Source organism: Amaranthus tricolor, chromosome 4 (assembly GCF_026212465.1).
Source record: "Amaranthus tricolor cultivar Red isolate AtriRed21 chromosome 4, ASM2621246v1, whole genome shotgun sequence".
NCBI classification, from domain to species: domain Eukaryota; kingdom Viridiplantae; phylum Streptophyta; class Magnoliopsida; order Caryophyllales; family Amaranthaceae; genus Amaranthus; species Amaranthus tricolor.
In genome coordinates, this window is record NC_080050.1 from 8904679 (window position 1) to 8927507 (window position 22829).

Below are 22829 nucleotides of genomic sequence, written 5' to 3' on the forward strand. Positions count from 1 at the left end.
TATCATATTTAACACTTATTTTTGCATATTAGTTGCTAAACTTTTGAACTCTAATATCTATCAATAAGTTCATACGAATAAGATCTCAAACATAGAAAAAATGAAATTATTATCTCTTCCCACCTCGCTTTAAAACAATGACAGTAGTGCAAATGTCAATTGTCGAAGTGAACTTTTCATACTCTCTGAACTTATTACACTGTAAACGCTCGCGTCACACATCCATCGCTCACAATTTCATAACACAAGATAAATCACAGTTCAAACCAACTATTACAAAGTAGTCTAGCATAAATACTGAGCATGTTCTACGCAAAATGTGCTTCAATCTATCTCAACCACGAACAAAACATTAGACTTCTTTAATCAGAAGCTTTGTTTGTGTACTCTTCAAGTACATAACAGCAAATGCAAGTAGTATAATCAACATGATGATCCAGTAGTTGAAACCTGATTTACAAAAACAATGATTAGGCATCAACGAAATATTAGTGCGGATTTATCATGTTTTACTGTAGTTACGAGAATTTTGTAGCCATTGCAAATCTTCAATCAGGGCACATTTTCAGTTGTGCTTTTGGTCTCTAATGCACCATATTTGACCCCCAACATCTTTAATTACGAATTGGTAAAACATTATGAAACGTTGATATTTTGATAGTCTACAATGTACGTTATTTACACGATGTTATCGATGCCAAAGCGATAATTCCAACTTATGGGGTCCGATTTGGGTCAAAGATTCATGACCAAGTGTGAAGTACATTGATTTCTTAGGTAAGCTCATCAGTTTCCCTGTCCCCTTCACTAGAATTGCACAAAAATGAGCGAAGAGAAAAAAATGTACAGAACTATTTGGCTATCTCATTCTGGTTTCCCATTCCCCTTGTCATTCTAGTTCCCCTTTCTCTTTTTGCATTCAATCAATCTGGTTCTTACACAGAAATCAATTCTAAAACATCACATTCCCCTTGTAGCCCGCTCCTTACCATTTCTCGTGACAAAAGGATGACTTATGACATTGTCCAAAACCCAAAATTCGACAAAAACTTTGATTTAACAAAATTGAGTTTTATTTGTTACATCTAGTAGAAGGTTCCTTTGTTTAAGTTGCAATTAGCTTAAATGTTCTACAATTTAATTAATATATCAGAAAAGCTAGCCAATTTTCATAAACTAGTAACTTCATAGAGGAGCAAATGATACAGAGGTTTGCAGGAATTGTCTGTTTCTTAAGCAATCTAAGGATCAGATAAGGAGCGTCATAAATGCCTCAAAACTATGGATCAGATGGGGTGAGTCATAAACGTTTTAGTTGGAGCATGTACCATTTTTTCCAGGAGAAATCTAGTTTCAATTCTAGGGAGTCTCTCATTCCCTCAGCCTACCCTATAACAAAAAAAAAGGGAACGGGGGGAAATATCAAACTCATACATTCTTCTTTAAAAAGCAAGCACAGGCCTCTAGAAATGCTTGACTAGCTTTGTTTTTGCATTTTCAGATGCAATTATTGATTTGATGTTAAAGCAAAAATGCCTAGATCTATTACCGTCCTGGAGGTGCAGCAATTAGTGTGTCATGTCAGAAATTCATCACCCAATGTAGTTGGCCAAAGTACTAACGGCTCGTTTGGTTAGTGTACGGTGGTAATGAGAATGATTTATAGTGTAAAATTTCATCAAAAGTTTCATGTCATTCCTAAGGTAATGAAACTTTAATCACAAAAAAGCTTTTTTGTTTTTAAATTTCCATTACCACCTAATACCACACCTCTCCCAATATAATAATGCATTGGAATGAATTTTATGAAGAAAATGAGATAATTGAAGTTGGACAAGCATGGTCATCAAGTTAGCTAAGAGATTTTTCAACCAAAATTACACTACTTTTTCATTTCCATTACCAACGTTTAATACCATCTACCAAACGGGCCGTAAGAGTCATTCTAGTACCTCGAAAACCTAGGTTTGAGCCTCCAATTAAAAGGTGTAAGGCTATTATTATATCTGAAATATATAACTTATCAGCCTTTATCTAAACTTGTTACCCTCAAAATATTTGAGAGGTTAACCTTATTGATACCAGCATGAGCTTATTTTTCAAACATTACGCCATATAGAATAAGGCTTTAATATCAGCCTATTTTAAATGCTAAGGTGTGAAAGCTCAAGTCCTAGAGACTGGATGATAAAGGTGATATGTCAAGACTACTGTCTACTGACAACCCCCCATACAACCATACCAAACCACCAAAAAAACGCAAAATCCGAATGAAGTGGAAGGTCCTCTATGTTTTAGAAGGTAAACAAAATTCAAATATTATTACAAGGATATGTGAATCTCACTAATTTAAATCTTATATTCAATACTCTATTTTCTTGGGGGTTCTCGATAGTAACTTGTTATAGTGCTTTATCCCTTATAAATAATGGAAAGAAATTCCCAGTTCTTAAACAAATAAACAGAAATAAGCATCACCCATTTCCTAATTACGGTATCAGAACAATCAAAAGTTGAAACAAGCAAAACTGACATGCAAAGATCAATTAAATACAAAACCTTCACCTATGAAACCCAAACATCCCTTAGGATGTGGATCAAAACCAACCCAAGCGAGTTACCCATAATTCTTGAATATTGAAGCATTTCAATTTAAATTTGGTCAAAAACAGATAAAATAAATTGTGCTTTTATCACTCAAATTTTAGCAATTTTATAAGTGAGGTGAATGGATTTTTGAATAAGTGATACCATTAACACAAGTTCAACAAATATAGAATAGTAATTATGAGAGCTGCTTTAGTTATTATTACTACTATATTACACACACAAGACAATATATATTTATGTATTTTGCTTAAACTATAACAGACTAGATGGAATTAACTGAAACCCAATATGGAAACTGAACATCATTCATGGTCAAGGAGTTGCCAATCAATGCTGAATACCAACTTCAAAAAGATCAAAATCCAGTAGTTTTAAATATAGCCCAACCCCCACCCCCGTTGGCTGTCACCCAAGAAAAGAAACTAATGAGCAATCATTTTGCTGAGTCAATTTTTGGACGTAACCTAATGCTGCAATGCACTATAATAGCACAATCCTAAAACCAACTTTAACTTCAATAACGTTTGAATGATTATTAGTTTCCCAAGAAAAACATCAGGAATAAGAATTTTCACATTGCAGTCCGCAAATTCTGCCTATGAGTGTTGTACTAACAATCACTGCCAGTTCTAAGCCAGATAAAGAAGATAGGTTGCAATAAGTTAGTGACAACAGCATCAAAAACATCACTGTATCCCTGATTATGAACCAATGGTTCATGTAGGCAACCCCATGTTGAAGAAAAGCTAAAAAGTAAATTTGCATCTTAGTTTCAAAAAGTGCGAGGTGGACCAAGGCAAAGGTGCAAAAGGTCCTTAAAGTCTAGGCACAAAGTGTAGGCGAGGCACACTTTTTTGCTAGAAAGAACATGTATATTACTTAAAATAAGATGACATTCATACTATAATAGCAACAAGCTCGAAAACATTCATTAAAAACACTACTTTAGCACATAACTATTATAATTAGAATATAAAGAATACCCAAAGTTATTTTCTTCTCCCTCACCTACTTTTGTGCAGTAATTTTTTTATAAAAGCAAACATTTCTTGAACTTCATATTTAAATGTATTTGGATTTAAAGTTCTATTTCCTTTTAACCAAACAAGCTTAAGCTTATCACCCAGGTTAATGAGGAGGCACACAAGGCTCAAAACGCATCGAGGCGCACGCCTCTTATAGTGGACTTTGCCTCTCCTAGCCGAGGCATTTTTCCACCGAGCCTAAACTTGCACAAGACGTAAAGCAGTGAGGCATGCTTTTTTAAAACTAAGCATTGTATCAAGTAACTAAATAGACAAAGCAGAATGAACACGTACCATTAACATTTTTGTCTTCAACTAGTGTTACTCTGATACGTGAATCCATGGATGCAGAAGCTAAAGCCCTAAACATATAGCAATAACCATGATCTCAATAATTTAAAACTTACAAACACATAATTTAAGTGTGATACTAAGCAACAGTTCTAACCTTGAGTCATGTGAGAACGTTAGGGCAGTAACCACAATCAGGTGTGCCTTCTTCACAGTCATCTGTACTTGCATCTTAGATGAGTTTATGATGAGGACATCCCCTTCCATGGTCCCACTACATGTATACATCAGTGAGGAAAACATTAAGCATGCATAAAATACATATACATATACACATACAGGCATACAAGACCACTTACAATCCTATATTCTTACCTCAAATCCTCAATTTCTACAATGTTTCACCTCACTAACTTAGCTTTGTTGTTTGTAAAGGTGCATAACTATTTAACTTCAAAATAAGTCTACTTACTAACCAAAGTAGTGAAGAAAGCAGAATGATTAATCCAAAAATATCCCAGCTGCAATCCCAATTTTAGATTCATTTAATACAAGCAAGCCAAAATGACAAAAAAAAAGGTCCTTTGGGGAAGTTTCAATTCCATACTTATAGCAAAATGGCCAACTATATCATGTGCACTTGTTTATGTGAAGTTGCATATGATGTTTACTATCAATGGTCATCAAAAATAACCTCTTTGTTAGTGTTAACACTAACAAGGGTAAGGCTGCATAGATCCGATCCTCCAAACCCACCTTAGGTGGGAGCCACTTAATGACATAAGGGTAATGGAATGTTGTAGCAAATGTTAATGACTCAATTCGTGTTTTTAAAGGACCTTGGATAAAGAGTCAACTTTAAGAAGCAAGATAAAAAGAGAGGGGGGGGGGGGGTGTGATGTAATAGATCAGGCTGACTATATGAATAGGCTGATAATTTTGATATAATGCAGGGTTGTTGAACAGTGGCTCGCTGGCTGCAGAATGGAGAAGACAGATTAGAAGGAGAAGAAGAAAATAAAGAAAGATGAAGAACATGAAAGAGTTCTAAGAGAGAGAGAGAGAGAGAGAGAGAGTTTGTATTGATAATATGCTAATGCTTTTAAGTGGCAGCTCACTCAAAAAATGCCAAAATAATTCATGATAATCTTTTTGTTTCTCTACTCTATATATATTGTTGTCATGTTAAACTAAATTCCTATTCAATATTGTCATAGTCATAACTAATAATATTCCCTTAGACATGCTACTATAGCGAATAGTCCCCTTCTATAAAAATATATTCTTCCTTCTCTAGTTTGCCTTCTTCACATGCCATTTTGAAAGTCTTGAAGATGGGTGATCTTGCTTGGGTCATAACGAAAAATCCAACATGGAAGACATTCCATTGTGCACTACACATTCTACAGTATATATTTTACCCCTTTTCCAACATGAAAAAGTTCGCCAAAAGTAAAAGAAAAGGGAGATACTATGGGTGGGAAAAACAAGAAAAAGAAAAAAGAAAGACGAAAGGAGCAGCTATTACATGGCTAGGAGCTTCCCGTCAATGGAGGTATTAAATGCTGTGATTGTGTCCCGAACAATACGTTTTGTGACTATTCTATTCCAGGATTTGGTGTTCCATGATATTATACTTCCACATTTATCTACATTTTAAAGCAAAGTTCGCAAATCATTCCTTTGATGGTTACAACTCTGGAAGATCTAATGTAGGCAGTAAAATTTGTAAATAAAATACATTACCGATTGTGTAAAGGACCTGGTCCCTTTCACTAGTTTGAGAAAATCTGCAAAACCCAAAAATCTCACCCTGCACAAAAACCTTAACAAGTGAAAACCAATGCAGACTTAAAGACCACAACAGTGTTAGAAAGTAAATAAGGACAAGACAGAAAGATATAATCTAATTTTAGCTAACACAACTTTTTCATTGTAAATTATATAAACACAGATAACTCCAAATCAACAGTCTTATAAATGAAAAAATAAAACATTATTAACAATCGGGACTATAACTTAAAACAGAAGATTAGGGTAATAATTCTCACATTCTTCTGGGGTAGAGTAGCTACAGCCTCTGATAAAGTTACATCCCAAACTTTGCAAGGACAACCACTTCCTACAGAAACCAGATACTTCCCATCTATACTGCAGATCAGGAAACCAGCCAAATATAGAATTCACGCAAATAACAATAGATTCTAAAATATGATCAATGAGAATCGATCTTGTCTCAATTGGAGAGCAAGTACCAGTTTTCAAAAAAGTCCTAAGTTCGATCCTCACCTAACTCACCCCTTCCCTTAGCCTACCATGCAATCGAAAAAAATTTGATCAATCGCTCTGAATGCTAAAGCTAGTCACCTGAAATGTAGGTCCTTCACAGTAGTATAGGCTTCCTCCTCATTAAATAGGACTTCCAAGCTAGGCCACTTAAAAACCCTTAATTTGCCATCCTGTACTGCAAAAGAATTGGAAAAATATAACATTTGCATCACATGAATTATGAAGAAAAAATAAGACCACATATAGCATCATAGAGGCAATGACTCAAAGCAATGCTTAGAAATGATCCTTTCTACTACTCCAATATCCTGGTAGCACTTATTTTCAAGATAATAGCCAATATATACAGTGTAAACTGGACCAAGCTACCAAGACTTTGAAAAGAGGACAAACACATCCCTAAGGCAAATCATTGAAAAGATCCCATGATCTTTGTCCTGGTCTACAAGTCAATTACGTAAAAGTTTTCTATGTGAGAGATACACACCTTCATGGTTATCACTTAATATTACGATGGATGGTGGTGAGCTGATAACTGACAGGCATCCGTAAATAATAGCACGCCTAGGGGAAGCCATCAAGTCAACAGAAGCTTCAAGGTCATGCTAATGTACATTACTACAGAAGTAATCAAGCAAGAAAACAAATTTCATCCAACTAGCAAGCACCAATTGCATGACTCAAAGTTGTACTTCAATTCACTTCATACGTCCCATTTGGAATTTTGCACTATTCACCAATCAATCTTAAATTGTATTTTATTCTTAATCTATAAGTTAAAATATAGTCAAGTGGAATCTTATTTGATTTGTCTCAATGTAAATTTTATTATACACTTTTTATAAACTTTAATATGGACAATTAGATATAATAAGGATTCAATAATTGCATTGGCAAGCATGCAGAAGCAAATGGGACATATGAAGTAAAGAGGAAGAAGTATAAAACTTGGTCACATGGTCATTGCTTACAAATTTAATCTATCTTATTGCCACCATAATATGCAGCGATAATCAAAAATCATTCTCATATTCCACAAAAGAGGTTCTCAAGCTATAGCAGCAAAATGTAAGCATATCTAGGATTTACAAACCTAATGTATCCTAAATTTGAAAAATATTGAGCAGGGCTAGAGGCAAATTCATATATTTATATTCTATATACATAATTTAGTGAGGGCTATTATCTCAAATATTTGGGAAAAAAAACTATTCTATAACAAATTCAATTAATTTTTAGCAAAAAAGCTATAACTATGAGGACAAATCAAACAACATCAATTATGGCTCACACTACAAATAAGTATCTATGTGAGAAGTAAGAATCATATATACCTCACCACCGACGGCAAGTAACGAACCATCTTCACTGAATGCTAAAGCCATTTGTTGACCCACGTCTTCCAACTTGGTAAGTACCTTGTCAGATGCTTTTAAACCTAGTCTCCCATTTTTGCTAGTATTAGTCGTATCCCAATCAAACCATCTAAACAAAGGCGGAGTAACATTAAACTCTATCACAGAACAAAAGCACACAAGCCAGAAGGTTATTCAAAATTCAACACACAAAGGTGAAATTTCAAGGTTGCACTAAACAGATAAAATGGCGACATGATACAAACAATAAAAGCTTATCTAAAGAAAAGATAAAGTAGAATAATATTGTTTTATCCAACTATAAGAAAGAAACATACCAAGGTTTTGAGTTAGAGGGAATATATCAATGTATCAATATCTATTAGGCAATTAGAATGTTTATATTGCAACAAAATTTTCCAAAATTAAATTTGTTGAGAAGTAATATCTAGTAATAGTGGGGTATTGACAGAAAGAACATAGTCAAACAATCAAAATCTTTCATGAATATCAAAATATTTTTACTTATTCTAATTGAGAGTCATATTCTCAAGCAACAAACTTTTAAACACCAACTTCCTCCTTTTCACAAATAAAGTGGTATCACTAAATTCTCAATGGATGCCAAAATTCCCTTCCATATGCATAACAATGTTCAACAATCAACATATACAATACAACAAAATATCTATTTTTTAAATGACTGTCCACGCAAGTGATTCAAGTTGTTACACAATAAGAACAGAAGCATTACCTGCAACTTTTAGGAAAGGCACAAATGAGGCCATCACCCTTAGGATGAACGGCCATTCTGTACGGCACTTCATCAGTAAATTCAAGTCGTACAACCTAAAACACACATACAATAAAAATCACAACACTAAACCAAAAATAATAGCTACCACAATTACACTCCACATCATATTATATTAGCAATCAAATCAACAACGTGATTCAACATCATGATTCATGAACTGTAATATTGACTTGGAAAACAATATCTCATCATTAACTTGATTCTCTCCCAAGCAAAACAAACTGAATCAGAGATAATTACTCAAACATTAACGACCTGATCAGAATCATTCAAAAACAAAACTCAAAAAACTTCTCAATTGATTCACGCAAAAAAGCAAAAAAATCGATAACGAAATAAATCAAATCATGATACAAAAAATTACAACTCAGCCTAAAATAATACTAGTAACTTCCAACATTCCACTTCATATCCTTCTTTAATATGAGTGTATGATAGCATTAGCAATCAAGTGGACACCTTGAGTCATAAACAGTAATATTCAATTACAAACCAACAACTGTTATTATAAACATTGACGTTGCTTTCTCCTAACGAATCAAACTTAAATCATTGATTCATAATTCAAGCCATTAACACTTAGGCTTTAACAATTTGTCACATAATCACCTTGTGGGCCCACTCATGTGGACACACCCACAGGGCCACCCGTAGGCTCAGCCACAAACTCATGGTAATGAGCGTTTTGCATACACACTCAAACCACATGGTAGCAGAAAGATTAGTCGCACAAAGCATTATATGCAAGTCCATAAGCCACTATTTGAGTGATGTAGGATCTTCCTCACATATTAACTATCACATCATTAACGAACTAATGAGAATCATTCTAAAACAAAGCTCATAAACGCTTCAGTCAATTAACGTGAAAATTCAAAAATTTCATAAGCAAATAAACCAAGCCAACAACATGATTCACGAACAGTAATATTGACCTGGAAATCAACATCTGTTATTAACGTTGCTTTCCCCCTAGCGAATCAAGATGAATCATTGATTAACAAGTCAAGACATTGATCACCACAACAATAACGAACTAATCAGAATCGTTTAAAAATAGAACTCAAAAACTTTCTCAATCGATCGACGTGAAAATTCAAATTTTCATAACAAAATAAACCAAATCAAGCATGACAACATACAAAATAAGCAGAAATGATCGAAAGTAGTGAATTTAGTTGAATGAGGAGAGAAAATAACCGGTTCAGAAGACAGAGAATTAGCGGAGAAATCGAATTCAGTAAGGAGAAGTAGGTTAGGAATGCCGCTATTGCCTTCTCCACCACCGCCCGTAAGAACAAGATATTCCAGCGATTTTGCAGGGGGTTTATCGCCGTCTCTTGAGTTATCGTCGGAATCGGTGGATCTGGAGGAAACCCAGGATGCTCCATAGACTGGAACTCCAAACGTCGTCATTTTTCTCTTTCCTCGCTTTCCAGTCGTTGTCTGGTTTTTACTACGCTTCTTGTGTGAGTCTTAATCTTGATCCAAGGAATGATTAGTTTAATGGTAGGAGTAATAGTGTTAACACTAAAACTTGAATGTATGCCTTAAAAAAAAAATTGAATGTATCAAAATGCCTCAAAATATTGTTACAAAAGTAATTCTTAAAATAATTGTTTTTACGTTTGTGTCTAACGTTAGGAGTTATTCGCTATTAATAAATGCAAATGAAAGAAAAACAATTTTAAAGTCAAAAAAATTAACACAATTTTATTCGCTGCGCATCAGATTCATCATTATCATCATCGTCATCGATCCTCGTTATTAGTCCTCAGTCATTATCAAATCTATATTACTTTTTTCACTGAAAATGAACGAAATAATTTTGATGAAAAACTTTCTTGTGATAAAACTAAATGATAAGAACAAAATATGAGGATAATGGAGATAAAATGGAGAAAATAATAGCAAATGAAACAAATTTTTTGTATTATTATTATTATTATTATTATTATTATTATTATTATTATTATTATTATTTGTATCACAGCCCATCTTATATGAGACCGTCTCACCATGAGACGAGTCTATATAAGTAGTCCATTTCTCTATGTGATCACTTTGAATTTGTAAATGATCACCTTAAGACTATAAGAAGTCATCACTTTAAAAATAAATGTACATTAGGCCAATCTAATTAAAATGATCTCACTGTAAGACCATTTTTTACAGTGTTTGTATTATTGAGTTATTATCTTATAGAGAGATCTATATAAATAGCCCATTTTTCTACGTGTTTGTATTATTGAGTTATTATCTTACCGAGAGGTCGTACTTGTGTTTGAAGATTTAAGGAAAATTTGAAAAAAGTAAGATAAATAAACAACTTAATTCCAAAAATAAGGTTCGTGAAAATTTATTTCCCAAAATAAGCGTCCGTACATCCAAGCCTAGCCTCGGGTAAATCGCTGTTAGTAACAGCGAAAGAGGAAAAAAAATAAATAAATAAAGCCCCAAAGTTTAGTAACAGCGACTTTGGGGCTTTATATATATTTTTTTTCCTTCTTCCTCATTCCAGTTTACCAGTTATACTTCGATCAAAAAAAGTCACGACATTTGCTTCCTTCTTCCTCCATTAAAATCACATTCAATCCTTCAACTAATGTCATCAAATTCGAAATTTGTATCACTAATTAGTTTTGTAAGCTTCGTACATCGACCTAAGGTAATTTTTTTTTGTTTTGTTTCAATTTTAGAAAAATTAGGGTTTATTTTTGAATGTTGGTTTTGCTGAATTTTAATCAAATTTTACATTAATGTAGGTTCATAAACTTGCAATTTACTAACTCTTGTTGATCTACAGCTTATTAAGGTACGTTTTTATTATAAATTTTTTTATTTGGTGTTGATTTTAAAATGTATGTCATGTATAGTGGTCGTTTACACTTAAACTCTACGAATATGTCGAATGTAGTTGTTATTCGAATTTGATCTTCATAATTAAAAGTTTGTTCGAGAATTTGTTGTTGAATTTAAAATGTATAGTGGTAATATATTTATGAACATGATGGTGATGTTGATTTTGTATGTGTTGTTGTAGAAATGGATTCATTTCGTGTGACTGTTGTATGCTTTTGGAATGGTTCAATTCGATCAACTAGTAACAATGTTAAGTATGTTGGGGGAAGACGTAAACTGTTTGCATGCAATTCATACATGAATTTGAATGAATTTAAACATTTTATATGCTCTAGGATTGGGATTGACACTACAAGAAGTACTGTCAATTTAAGTTTTAAGTACAATCTTAGTGGAGATTTGTTAGCTTTTCCGCTTGAGGATGAGGAGGCGATAGATGCAATGTGGGTATATTCAAGGTCTACCCCTAGTCCTTCTTTAGAGTTATATGTAGAAGAGGTACCCCTAGGGAATGAAGATATCAATGTTGTGGAAACAAATGCATTCATGAATATAACTTCTTCTGCTCCTTCTCATACGCCCTTCCCTACCCAAGAAACCCAAAATCCCTTAATGCCATCTTCCTCTTATCCTTCTAATGAACCCAATCAACTTCAATTTCAAGTCACAAATGATGATACTTTGAACTTAGAAGATACAAATGAGCCGTGGGATGATGTTAATAGTGAGAGTAATGAATTCGTAGAAGCTCCGTCTGAGGATGATGTGGGTGTTGACGAGGAGGCTCTAGCTAATGACATGACCTTAGAAAACATTCCAACAATCGTTGCTCCTACACCCTATGCACTGGTTCCCCCTCTAGATGAACACATTGAGGACAACTCTTGGAGGTCTTGGGATTGTGATACAACCTACATCGACGAAGGAGAGTTTCAAAAGGGTATGATGTTTGATAACAAGGATGCGTTGTTGGACGCTGTTAGATTGTATCATATTCGTAGGAACGTTGAGAACCGAACTGAGACTTCAAAAGTTCAAATCAAACCGTGCTCACGTTGAAGTGTAAGAGAGGGTGTGGTTGGAGGCTTAGGGCTACGAAGAGCTCCTATTCACCATCATGGGAGATTGTTACGTATAAAGGGAAGCATGGGGGTTGTGTGTTAAGTACTGAAAATGTGTCAGCTGGACACATTCATTTGACATCTTCCGTGATTAACAATCTTATTAGAAGTTGTGTTGCTCAAGACCCATCAATTAAGGTCTCTGTCGTGTGTCAAATGGTAAAAGACCAATTTGGTGTCGAAGTGACCTATAAGCGGGCATGGTGTGCTAAACAGCAAGCCCTTCTCTCCATCTATGGTACATGGGAAGATTCTTATCCTCTTCTTCCACGCTTCTTGAAGGCACTGCAAATTTCAAACCCCGGGACCGTAGTTGAGTGGTTCTTTAAGGAAGATAATGATGTCGGTGTGTATGTACGTCCTAGTATTAGAACTTTCCAACGCGTGTTTTGGGCTTTCCAACCTATATTGAGGGATTCAAGTATTGCAAACCCGTTATTGCCATTGACGGAACACATTTGTATGGTAAGTATCGCCATACGTTGTTGACTGCCATTACCCAAGATGGGAACAAGGGAATCTTCCCGCTTGCCTTCGCCTTGGTCGAAAAAGAATGCATAGCCGCGTGGTCTTGGTTTATGGCCTGTGTTCGTAAGCATGTGATGCATAGTCCAGGGTTATGCGTTATTTCCGATAGACATGCGGGCATTATAGCAACCATGGAGGAGCCAGAATGGCAACCTCCGAATGCCCATCTAGGTTTTGCCTGCGCCATTTGTTAAGTAACTTCAACCGTCAAATGGGTAACGTGAAGTTGAAGAAGATGTATGGAAAGACTGCAGAGCAAAGACAACCACATAAGGTCGTCGAGGGATTGAAGGCCATTGGTGTTGCTAATCGGGAAGCACTTTTTGGGATTGATGATGTTGGTGAAATGTGTAAATGGTCATTATGTCACGATGGAGGGTATAGGTATGGTGTTATTAATACCAACTTAGCCGAAGTATTCAATAACGTGATGAAGGGCGTGCGTTTCTTGCCTATAACAACTCTTGTGGAGTTCACCTTCTATCGTGTTAATGATTATTTTGTCAAAAGACGCGAGAACGCAAACGCATGGCTAATTGGGAGAAATAAGTACACTTCACACGCCACTCGAATTATCACCCGTAACACCGAGAAGGCAAACTACCATGAGATCGTCGCATTTGACTACAGACAAGGCCTTTTCTAAGTTAAGACTGGACGTGGTAATAGAGGATCCGCCAAGGGTGGTAAAATACAAAGTGTGGATATGAGAGAGATGAAATGCACTTGTAACAAACCCTCCATATATCACTTACCTTGTTCTCATATTCTTGCCGTATGTATTAAACGACACTTATCCTATGAGCGTTTCGCGGATTCCTGCTACATGACCCAGAGCTATGTCAACACATATGCATCCATATTCTTGCCGTTGATTGATAAGAGGTCATGGCCTCAATACACCGGTGTTGAGGTGCTACACGATCCAGATCACATTCGTGGATTAGGAAGACCTAAGTCCCGGAGGATCACGAACGAAATGGACGAAGGATCGCGGACACGCAACGCTTGTCGACAGTGTGGTAGTGACGGTCACAACACTAGAACTTGCACGTCAAGGTAAACAGTACCTGTATTTGATTATATAAACGTAAAGATTATCAAACAAATAAATAACATAAGTAAACAATTTGAGTACTTGTTAATCATTTTTAGAATACGTAACGCTTACTTATTTTTGAATTGCAGGAGAGATGGATCTAGCAGCTCCAGGCCCTCACGACCCTAGTGTCCTTACGATGCAGGCGAAACATAGGAGCAGTGTGCTATGGGATGTACAAGTTATTGAACTTACAAGGCATACTCCGAGGGACGCAGTTTCAACACTTCATTCCGGAAGTGACTGCGCCCGACACCAGTATGTACGAGTACGGTTCATCTCCTCATCATGCCGACGTTCATCTTGAGGTGGTTGACTTAACGTGCCCGAACTACGGTGTCGGGTCCTCACAGGGTGCCACATCATCACACTATGTATCACCTCCCCTACCCGAGCGTCATGCGACTGCATCTTACTATCGTAGGAGGCGTCGTAAACCGTCACAATTAGACCGGGTACAAGAGGAGGATTATCATTACAATAGTGTTTGTATATTTTGAAGATTAGTGACATTTTGTATATATTGAACACTTGTACATATTCAGTATTTGTAACATATTGACTTTTGTGTATAATTTGTAATATATGTGTACTTGTATATACTTTAATCGTATTATCAAACGTTTATTATGAATGAAATGATGTTAAGTACTCCGACTTTTCGGCGATGAATCGTTCCGCCAAGAATGCAGTATGAATTTAATCAAAAACAAACAAACATTCATATTCAAATAGGGATGTTGCTATCGGACATTCAACACAATTTCAATCATGTTCAACAAACTCATATCAAATTACATACTTCATTCGATAAGTTAAACTAACGTCGCTAACTAAGAAGGCTTCTTAAACTTTCTCATAATCCTTTCGGTCTCTTCTTTCCTATGCGCCATATCATTCATTTGTCTCTTTAGATTAAATACCTCATCTTTAAGCTCTTCTTTTTCCTTTTCAAGCCGTATTATTAAGTCTCTCTGCCACTTTGTACCCTCCGGAGCAATCCATCTAAAGTATGTGCATCCTAATCCGTCAACCAAGTAGAAAGGGCAAGCAACAAATTCACGCCCTGGATCGAAGTTGCTCCAATCTGTATTAATCTCAACTTCATAACCACAATCACAAAGCTCTTCAATACAATGCTCCTTTGACATCTACATAATACATATAATATAGCAACGTAAGTGAACTTTCAAATAAAATATTAACATTTAAAAATTATAAGTAAAACTAACATAATACCTTATGTTACCTTTACAAATTGAATGAAGAGAACAACAATGATGTAGAATTGATACAATGAAGTATGGGAAATGATGGAGCTATTTATAGAACATCATTACAACGACTATTTTCAAGTTCCTAACGGCTAATTTTCTGATTAACAATGGCTAGTTTACTTCAAAAAAAAAAAAAAAAATTTAAAAGCCCCAAAGTCGCTGTTAGTAACAGCGACTTTGGGGTTTTAATTTTTCTTTTCTTTTCCTCTTTCGCTGTTACTAACAGCGACTTATCCAAACCACTGGTTTGGATGTATGGACGCTTATTTTGGGAAATAAGTTTTCATGAACCTTATTTTCGGAATTAAGTTGTTTATTTATCTTATTTTTTTCAAATACTCTTAAGTATAACAGCCCAACATCTAAAATGTGGGCCCAAAACCCAAGAGGCCGAGATAGCGAGACCCTTGTTGAATCACGTGAGAATCACGAGACAAGTATTCTCTTATCCATCTTCATTATCTTCGTTACCTTACTTCATTTCTCTCCACTTCCAAAGGGGTTCACTACTCAGAGGAGGAACTAGGTATGTCTCCTTCCATTTAATCCTGCAATTCTTCCTTCAATTTTTATCTTTCATTGTTCCTATTTTCTGCAATTTAATCACTGCATTATCTGTAATTTCACCATACATTTAATCTTTCTTCATCAAACTCTTATAACTTTCAAAATTACTGCCTTTTCTCAGAATTTTTTGCTCAAAATTATGGTATCTTCTGGGTATATATCTCAATATTTTTTTGAAATTTTGAATAATTATGTGGGTTTAATGTAATAATTCCTCTTATATCTTATTAGAACATGGGTCTATTTTTTACTTGATTGAAGTTTCAAGTTTGCCTTTATTTTCTTGTATTTTCTGAAATTGTGTTTGTGTGGGCTAGTTTGGTGGTGCATTTTATAGTCAGTGCAATATGAATCTAAGAAATTGGTATTGGTCATTTCAATGTGAATTGTGGGCTAGTTTTTGGTTTAGTTTGGATGATTTACACTGTTAATATATCCATTTTTGAGTATTCTTGCTGAATTTTAAGCTCTCCTTGTCAATTTTATCGCCTCGTTTGGTAATTATCCATCTCTAAGCACAAAAATATGATCTAATTGTTGCCATTTTGCTCTTTTTTTTCTTCCTAAGTACAACATTAGCTTATGCCTGAGGCGTTCATTCGGGTCATTGGGTTGATTTCGGGTCAGGTTTTTCTAGTCGGTTTAAAATCAGGTTTTGTGTCTACATTTGTTTTTTACATACTAGTAAATCAATTTTTAAGTCGGGTCAAATTCAATTACATGGTCGGATCATCGGGTCTGTTTTGAATACCTCTTGCTTGACGCATTGAAATTGTTGTATTGTTGTTGTAATCATTAATTATGCTAAGGTTGTGAGGGTTTCTCTCTTTTCAGAGCCATGGCGGCGGTTTCACCCTCATTATCAATAAAAAGTAGTAGCTGCATTATTTCTAGCAGTAGTAGCAACGTACACTATTCGAAAAGTTTAACTTCAACATGTGCTGTGAAGATTGCTCCTAAGTTTCAGTCCTTGAGCCTGTCTTCTTCATTTATTTTCTCCCCGAAACAGATTTTCAAATTGAAATCAGCTAGCCCAAAGTCTATGCAATTAACCAAGTCAATGGGGGGTTTTGTCATAAAAATGATGAGTGTTGATGCGGGGGTTGGTGTCATGGGTACTAAATTAGGAATGATGAGCTATTTTGAGGAGGATGGCACTGTAGTTCCCGTCACCGTGATCGGATTTAAGGAGGGAAACATTGTGACCCAAGTGAAGACTGAGTCCACAGATGGGTATAACGCGGTCCAAGTAGGATATGAAAGGGTTAGGGATCGTAAGCTTACCAAACCTGAGCTTGGACACTTGAACAAGTCCGGTGTGATTCCGATGCGCCATCTTCAAGAGTTCCGTCTTGTTTCTGTTGATGGATTTAACCCCAGCCAAAAAATTGTGTTCGAGGATCTGTTCAAGGAGGGTGATTTGGTGGATATCTCTGGTACAACCATCGGAAAAGGGTTCCAAGGTTTCTTACTTATCCCCTATCTCTTTAGTAATTGTGACTTTATTAAGAATGCTTGGTAATTTGTATTTATTAATGATGATTGATGTGATGTGTTGGTCTGCCAAAGCATTTTTTGTTATTCCTTTACATTTCATCATTCGTTGAACTCAGTGAAGATATTCAGTATTTATTATGAAAGATAAGTTTACAAAAGTTAAATTTAGCCAATGTGTTTTTGTGTTTAGAAGCTAACTAATCCGTAGGTATCATAAGTCATGAGAACAAGAAAATTAATCTCTTCTTGAGTTATGATCAAAGTGACTTTTGGGGTCCATGTGTTTTACTAAGATGCATCCTCATTTACTGTATTCATACCCAAAAAAGAGGGAGTTAATGTACAAAAAGATAGATGTTGCCATATTGCTCACTCTGAAGTTTCAATACTAGTGCAAAGCATATTGTGTATCATAGCCCCCTTTGAATGATTCTTTTACACTATATTTGGATAGCAAATTAGTAGATAAGAGAAAAAAAGGGAAGGAGAAGGGAAAGGAAGGGAGGGGTAAAGAGAAAGTGTGCACCTTATTTGTTTAGAAGTGAAATGAAGGAAAAACAAAAGAAAATGAGTGTTTACCCTCCAAATCTTTCCACTTTAAGAGATAATGTATTTTTAACAAAATTTCTATGTTTTCCCTTTAAACGCCTCCGCTCCAAATCCCTTTCCTCACTTTTGGTTACCCAAACAAGGAATCCTCTATCCTTCCAAATCCTTCCCCTTCTTTTCCTTCCATTTCTCTATCCAAACAAAGTGTTAGGAATGAGTTGTAGAATGAACCATGTCGTATGCCTTTGCTTAAAGAAAGAAAACACCAATAAAACACATATGGTAACTCAACTATATACTTTTAACAAATTATTGCCATAGCATACTCCCCTATATCGCTTATTTACATGAACAGGAACAACATAAGCTGTACTCACAAAAAAACTAAATACAAATCAACTCGAAACCAGACCAAGTTTTGAACTTTCACTGAACATTGAAGGCACATCATCATGAAAAGCTTTTGACACTCGAAGAACTATGAATCCATTTCCTGTATGTGACAATAAGCTTTCCATATCCTGTGCTTGTCATGGTGTCCTTTTTCTGGTATCAATTTCTTCTTATATGTTTCTTCAACTTCTTATACAACATTCCATTCCATTACCCAATGCTATTGGGGGTTCGGAAGGATAGAAGAGTTTGTTTACAATTGACCCTTTGTAGCAAACATCATTCGCAACTTCACAAGCAAAAAGTGCACATAATTTAATGAGTCAATTTAATATAGTCCATTCTAATCCGAAACCAAAGAACTATATCTTTAGCCCATGTGTAGACGAGATTCAATCTCTGCACTTATCTGCAAGCTCTTATGCTGCCCTAATATGCTAAGAGTTTGAATTTCATATATTTTATGGTGTAATTGGCAGGTGGTATTAAAAGACACAACTTTAAGAGAGGTCTTATGACTCATGGATCGAAAAGTCACAGGGCTCTGGGATCCATTGGAGCTGGAACAACTCCGGGAAATGTGTACAAAGGAAAGAAAATGCCTGGAAGAATGGGTGGAACCAAGACCAAAATCCGTAAGCTGAAGATCATGAAGATCGATAATGATCTGCGGGTAGTCATGATCAAAGGTGCTGTTCCGGGTAAGCCAGGAAACCTCTTGCGGATAGCACCGGCCAAGATTGTTGGGAAAAACATACCTAAGAATTAGATCATCTAGAATCTTTTTTGGTCTTTAGATCATTTACTGGTCTATACTAGTGAGACAGGGACATACTCCAGTTTTTCTATGTATATTGCTCATCTGTTGTATTCTGTATTATCATTTTATTGTAACGTTATCAAGTGGAAGTATTATGTTTTGATACTCAGTTCATTAGTTGGTTTATTGACATTTTAGTCAATGAAGGTATTTACATTAACGGTTTGGGTCGGGTCAAACCGAGTTCTCATTCTTACTCAACTAGTCAAAAATTTTTAATCGACTTGGCCGTTGAGACGACGGTCCTTCGCAACTCTCCTGTTCCGTTCGGTCACGTTTGATGCAAATGGGTCATAGATGTGATATTATTGTATGTTTATCGCTAAATAGGGTAAGATTGCGCACATCCAACCCTTCGAACTCCATACTAAGGGACAACTACTTAATGACATGAAATGTTGTATTTTTGTATTCTTATCGCTATAAGATAGCTAAAAAAAAGGATGTAACTTTTTCTGTTTAAATTTAAAAATGGGAAATTTCACATGTTAGCATCTAATTTTCATGAAATACCAATCGTAGCATTTTTATAAGATTTTTCCACATGGTAGAATCCAGTTTATATAATATCTAACTACCATAGCATTTTCCATTAAATTCTTGTTGATTTTTATTTAATTCTATCATTTTGTAAGATTTTTCCACATAGTGCATCTAATTTTTGCTGTCAAATGTTTAATTCATCATTTTAACGTTTAATTTACCGATTAATTTATCAACGCCCTTAAATGTTGTAACAATTTTTATTTTCATTCAAATTATTCGCATTATAAAGTTCAAAAGGTACATTACAAACACTAATAAATAATTCAAAAGGCGTATTTTATAAGCTCAAAAGGTGCATTTCATAAGTTCAAAAGGTGCATTCCAAGCACTAATTCATATCTACTTAGTTGTTACAACATTAAAGGGCATTGATAAATTAATCGGTGAATAAAATGTTAAAATGGTGAATTAAACATTTGAGAGCAAAAACTGGATGCTACCATGTGAAAAAATCTTACAAAATGATGAGTTAAACGAAAATTAACAAGAATTTAACGAAAAATGTTATGACAGTTAGACAGTGCATAAACTGGATGCTACCACGTGGAAAAATCTAACAAAAGTGCTACCACTGACGTTTCATGAAAGTTATATACTACCATGTGGAATTTCCCTTTAAAAATTAGTCTGCGTCAAAATAACTTTTCAAGTTATTTGTTCAATATTAATTCAAATTATGAAAACTAATGAAATAAACGTATGTTATAACTCAAAAATATAAATATAGAACAAAAATGATCAAATTATAGGAAAATAAGTCGGGCCGTCGGTTGGATGTGAAAATTTGAGAGTTGTATTTAGAAGTTAGAAAAATCTTGTCTAATCAATATATTATTATTAGGAAGATACATTTGCAATTTAGTTTAATACTAATAATTATCATCATCAAATGCTTACTTTGAGATAATTAAGTTCAAAAAAACAATTTAATACAAGCATTTGACCTTTATTATATTACAATAATGTGAATTTATTTCAATAATTAGGATTCAACACTTATAGCTTTGGATTCTCATCTTCTTTCAATCATCTCTTTTCCTTCATATGCCTTTTAATTGACCTTCCTCCTATTCAAGTGTGAGATTAAGTAAGCTATTTAATTTATCGTCAAATAATTAGTGTTTGTGTTCTCTAGTTATTATATTCCCTTTAATTCCCAATTTAAAAAATAATATTATGTGATATTTACGAATAATACTCTCAATTCACAAATAATAATCACATAATATAATTTTAAGATGTGGAAAAACAATATAAAATTATTTATATAGAAATAATTTCTCTATGAAGATATAACAAAAACGTAGGGAGTTTTTCAGAGAAAAAAAAAAGAGAATTAAATGCCAAACCTTATGGCCCTTATAACTGAAATTGTGATAATTAATATTAATATGGATCCTTATAGTTAAATGACACATTTAGGTAATAGTAAGAAATTAAGATCATAGCATATGAAATATTTAGACAGCTAAAATCAAATAGAAATAGATGAAACTTTGGTGCTATATATATGCAAGGATAAACAATAATTTATGATAAACACATAATTTATATATTATGACTAATTATTTGTGTCGATATCAAATTTAAAGAAGAAAAAACGACAATAATAGACATGAGTTTTGTCTAGTTAAATAACGTGTCATTTGCAACCTTAGCAAATAACATGACTCCTATGTGGAGGAATTTTATACGGAAGTATTTTACGATTTTGTTTGATTTTTTCTTTTTTTAATTTTTATGATTATTATTGTCTTTTTGGTGCGGTGATTGATTAGGAATTTCTAAATAAATATTAGGAAAAAGTTTGATTGATGAGATGTTGGGAATTTGTTTTCTCCAAAACAATAGCTTGATTAGCTATATTTTTGTTAAGATCCTCCATAGAAGCACCTAAAATCTCAAGTTCATGCAACCTAAGGGTATCAATAGGTGCCTCCCACCACCATTGGCATTGGCTAGACCTAGACCTAGAATCAGACCCAAATCCAGACCCGAAACTTCTCCTTAAGTTGTTCAAACTTTCTCCCCTACTCTTTTCAGCCTCAAGGAGATCAAATATTTTAGTTAGTTGCGAGTTGAGTTCGTTCATAGTAGAGCTTTGTAATTGTTCAATACCATCACCATCTTCCTTTTTGTTTTTGGCATTGCTACTTGATATTTGAGGAGGACACGATGGATTACGACTAAGGTAACGATTCACGATTGCTTCCACACTTGGGTGCCCAAAAGAGAAGATTTTTTGCCCTGGAGAGAACACAATGATAATGGCTTCCACACCACAAAGAGTACATATTTCACTAGCCTTTTTAAAGAGACCCAAACGTCTTTTTGAAAAAGTTACTTGTCTATGACTTGGATTTTTTATTCTAGCCATTTTTATTTTTTGTCGACCTCTTGATTCTTTCTTGGCCATACCCATGGATAAATTAGAAAAGGAATAGAAAGAATTAAGAGAATCAATTTTCTAATAAGGTGTTGTTTTGTGTTTGTGATAAAATATGTACAACCTTGACGGGTATTTATACGAATGTGATGTGTAGACATTACTTAGCTTGGCCTTGCTAAGATTAATGTACAATAAAAGGGTTTTAGGTAATTCATAATTTTTTTCACCAATTATTAAATATTTAAGAGTAGAAAATCTTTTTAAATAAATAATTTCTCATTTTGGAGATTTATTTGCAATTTAGTTAGTAACCATTACATGTTATTCGAATAAATACCATAAGTAAAATCAATTCAAACCGAATAGAAATACTATTTTGATTTTAATCATTATATTGTTTGGATTCAGACCGAAAAATGGAAACATTTTTATTTGGATTTGACAATCAAAATTGAAAAATCAAAATTTAAACCGAATTTAGTTCTAGAGGTTGGAGTCTACTCCTTATATCAAGGATGCTTCTTATCTATCTTGTTTGGTGAAACTAAACCAAAATTAATTTTTTAAGATTTTAATGAGTTGCTGATGTTATTTAATTTAATTTTCATTTTGCTTATGAATTCGATGTACTAGCTTGAAATATCTATTTTTAATTTTTGGCTCGATTTATATTATTTCTTTAATACTCCCTTCGTTTTTTTGTTCTTTTCATTTTCTCAAAATGAAAATTTCACAATCTATCCATTATGAATTTTTTAATTTTTGCTCATATTTTTGAACAAAAATTTTCTCAT

The 22829-nt window shown here is 34.3% G+C and overlaps 3 protein-coding genes across 3 annotated transcripts; 1 reads left to right on the plus strand and 2 right to left on the minus strand.

Moving 5' to 3' along the window:
• Positions 1-78: 78 nt before the first annotated feature.
• On the minus strand, positions 79-9892 carry LOC130809746 (SEC12-like protein 2). Its single transcript, XM_057675532.1, has 10 exons — positions 9588-9892; positions 8325-8419; positions 7550-7700; positions 6294-6385; positions 5978-6077; positions 5673-5739; positions 5455-5575; positions 4084-4200; positions 3930-3997; positions 79-450 (listed from the first exon to the last, which is right to left on the minus strand). Exons 1-10 carry the CDS (start codon positions 9801-9803, stop codon positions 353-355), a joined length of 1125 nt encoding a protein of 374 aa, XP_057531515.1. The 5' UTR covers positions 9804-9892; the 3' UTR covers positions 79-352.
• A 5825-nt stretch (positions 9893-15717) lies between these two features.
• Positions 15718-19242, plus strand: LOC130809747 (50S ribosomal protein L3, chloroplastic). The gene is made up of 3 exons (XM_057675533.1): positions 15718-15800; positions 16676-17304; positions 18760-19242. The coding sequence occupies exons 2-3, from the start codon at positions 16680-16682 to the stop codon at positions 19047-19049; spliced, it is 915 nt and encodes a 304-aa protein (XP_057531516.1). The 5' UTR covers positions 15718-15800; positions 16676-16679; the 3' UTR covers positions 19050-19242.
• Positions 19243-21441: 2199 nt separating this feature from the next.
• Positions 21442-22062, minus strand: LOC130810700 (agamous-like MADS-box protein AGL62). Its single transcript, XM_057676839.1, has one exon. It carries the CDS (start codon positions 22060-22062, stop codon positions 21442-21444), a length of 621 nt encoding a protein of 206 aa, XP_057532822.1.
• Positions 22063-22829: the final 767 nt, after the last annotated feature.

Bases quoted from the DNA above. Each gene is read 5' to 3' on its own strand.
- LOC130809746 (XM_057675532.1), bottom strand. From the start codon at position 9,803: ATGACGACGTTTGGAGTTCCAGTCTATGGAGCATCCTGGGTTTCCTCC. The intron at 5,740-5,977 runs GTGAGAATTATT...GTTTTTGTGCAG, and splicing joins CTACTCTACCCCAGAAGAAT to GGTGAGATTTTTGGGTTTTG. The intron at 4,201-5,454 runs GTAATAGCTGCT...GTATACATGTAG, and splicing joins GACGGGAAGCTCCTAGCCAT to TGGGACCATGGAAGGGGATG.
- LOC130809747 (XM_057675533.1), top strand. From the start codon at position 16,680: ATGGCGGCGGTTTCACCCTCATTATCAATAAAAAGTAGTAGCTGCATT. The intron at 17,305-18,759 runs GTTTCTTACTTA...TGTAATTGGCAG, and splicing joins CATCGGAAAAGGGTTCCAAG to GTGGTATTAAAAGACACAAC.
- LOC130810700 (XM_057676839.1), bottom strand. From the start codon at position 22,062: ATGGCCAAGAAAGAATCAAGAGGTCGACAAAAAATAAAAATGGCTAGA.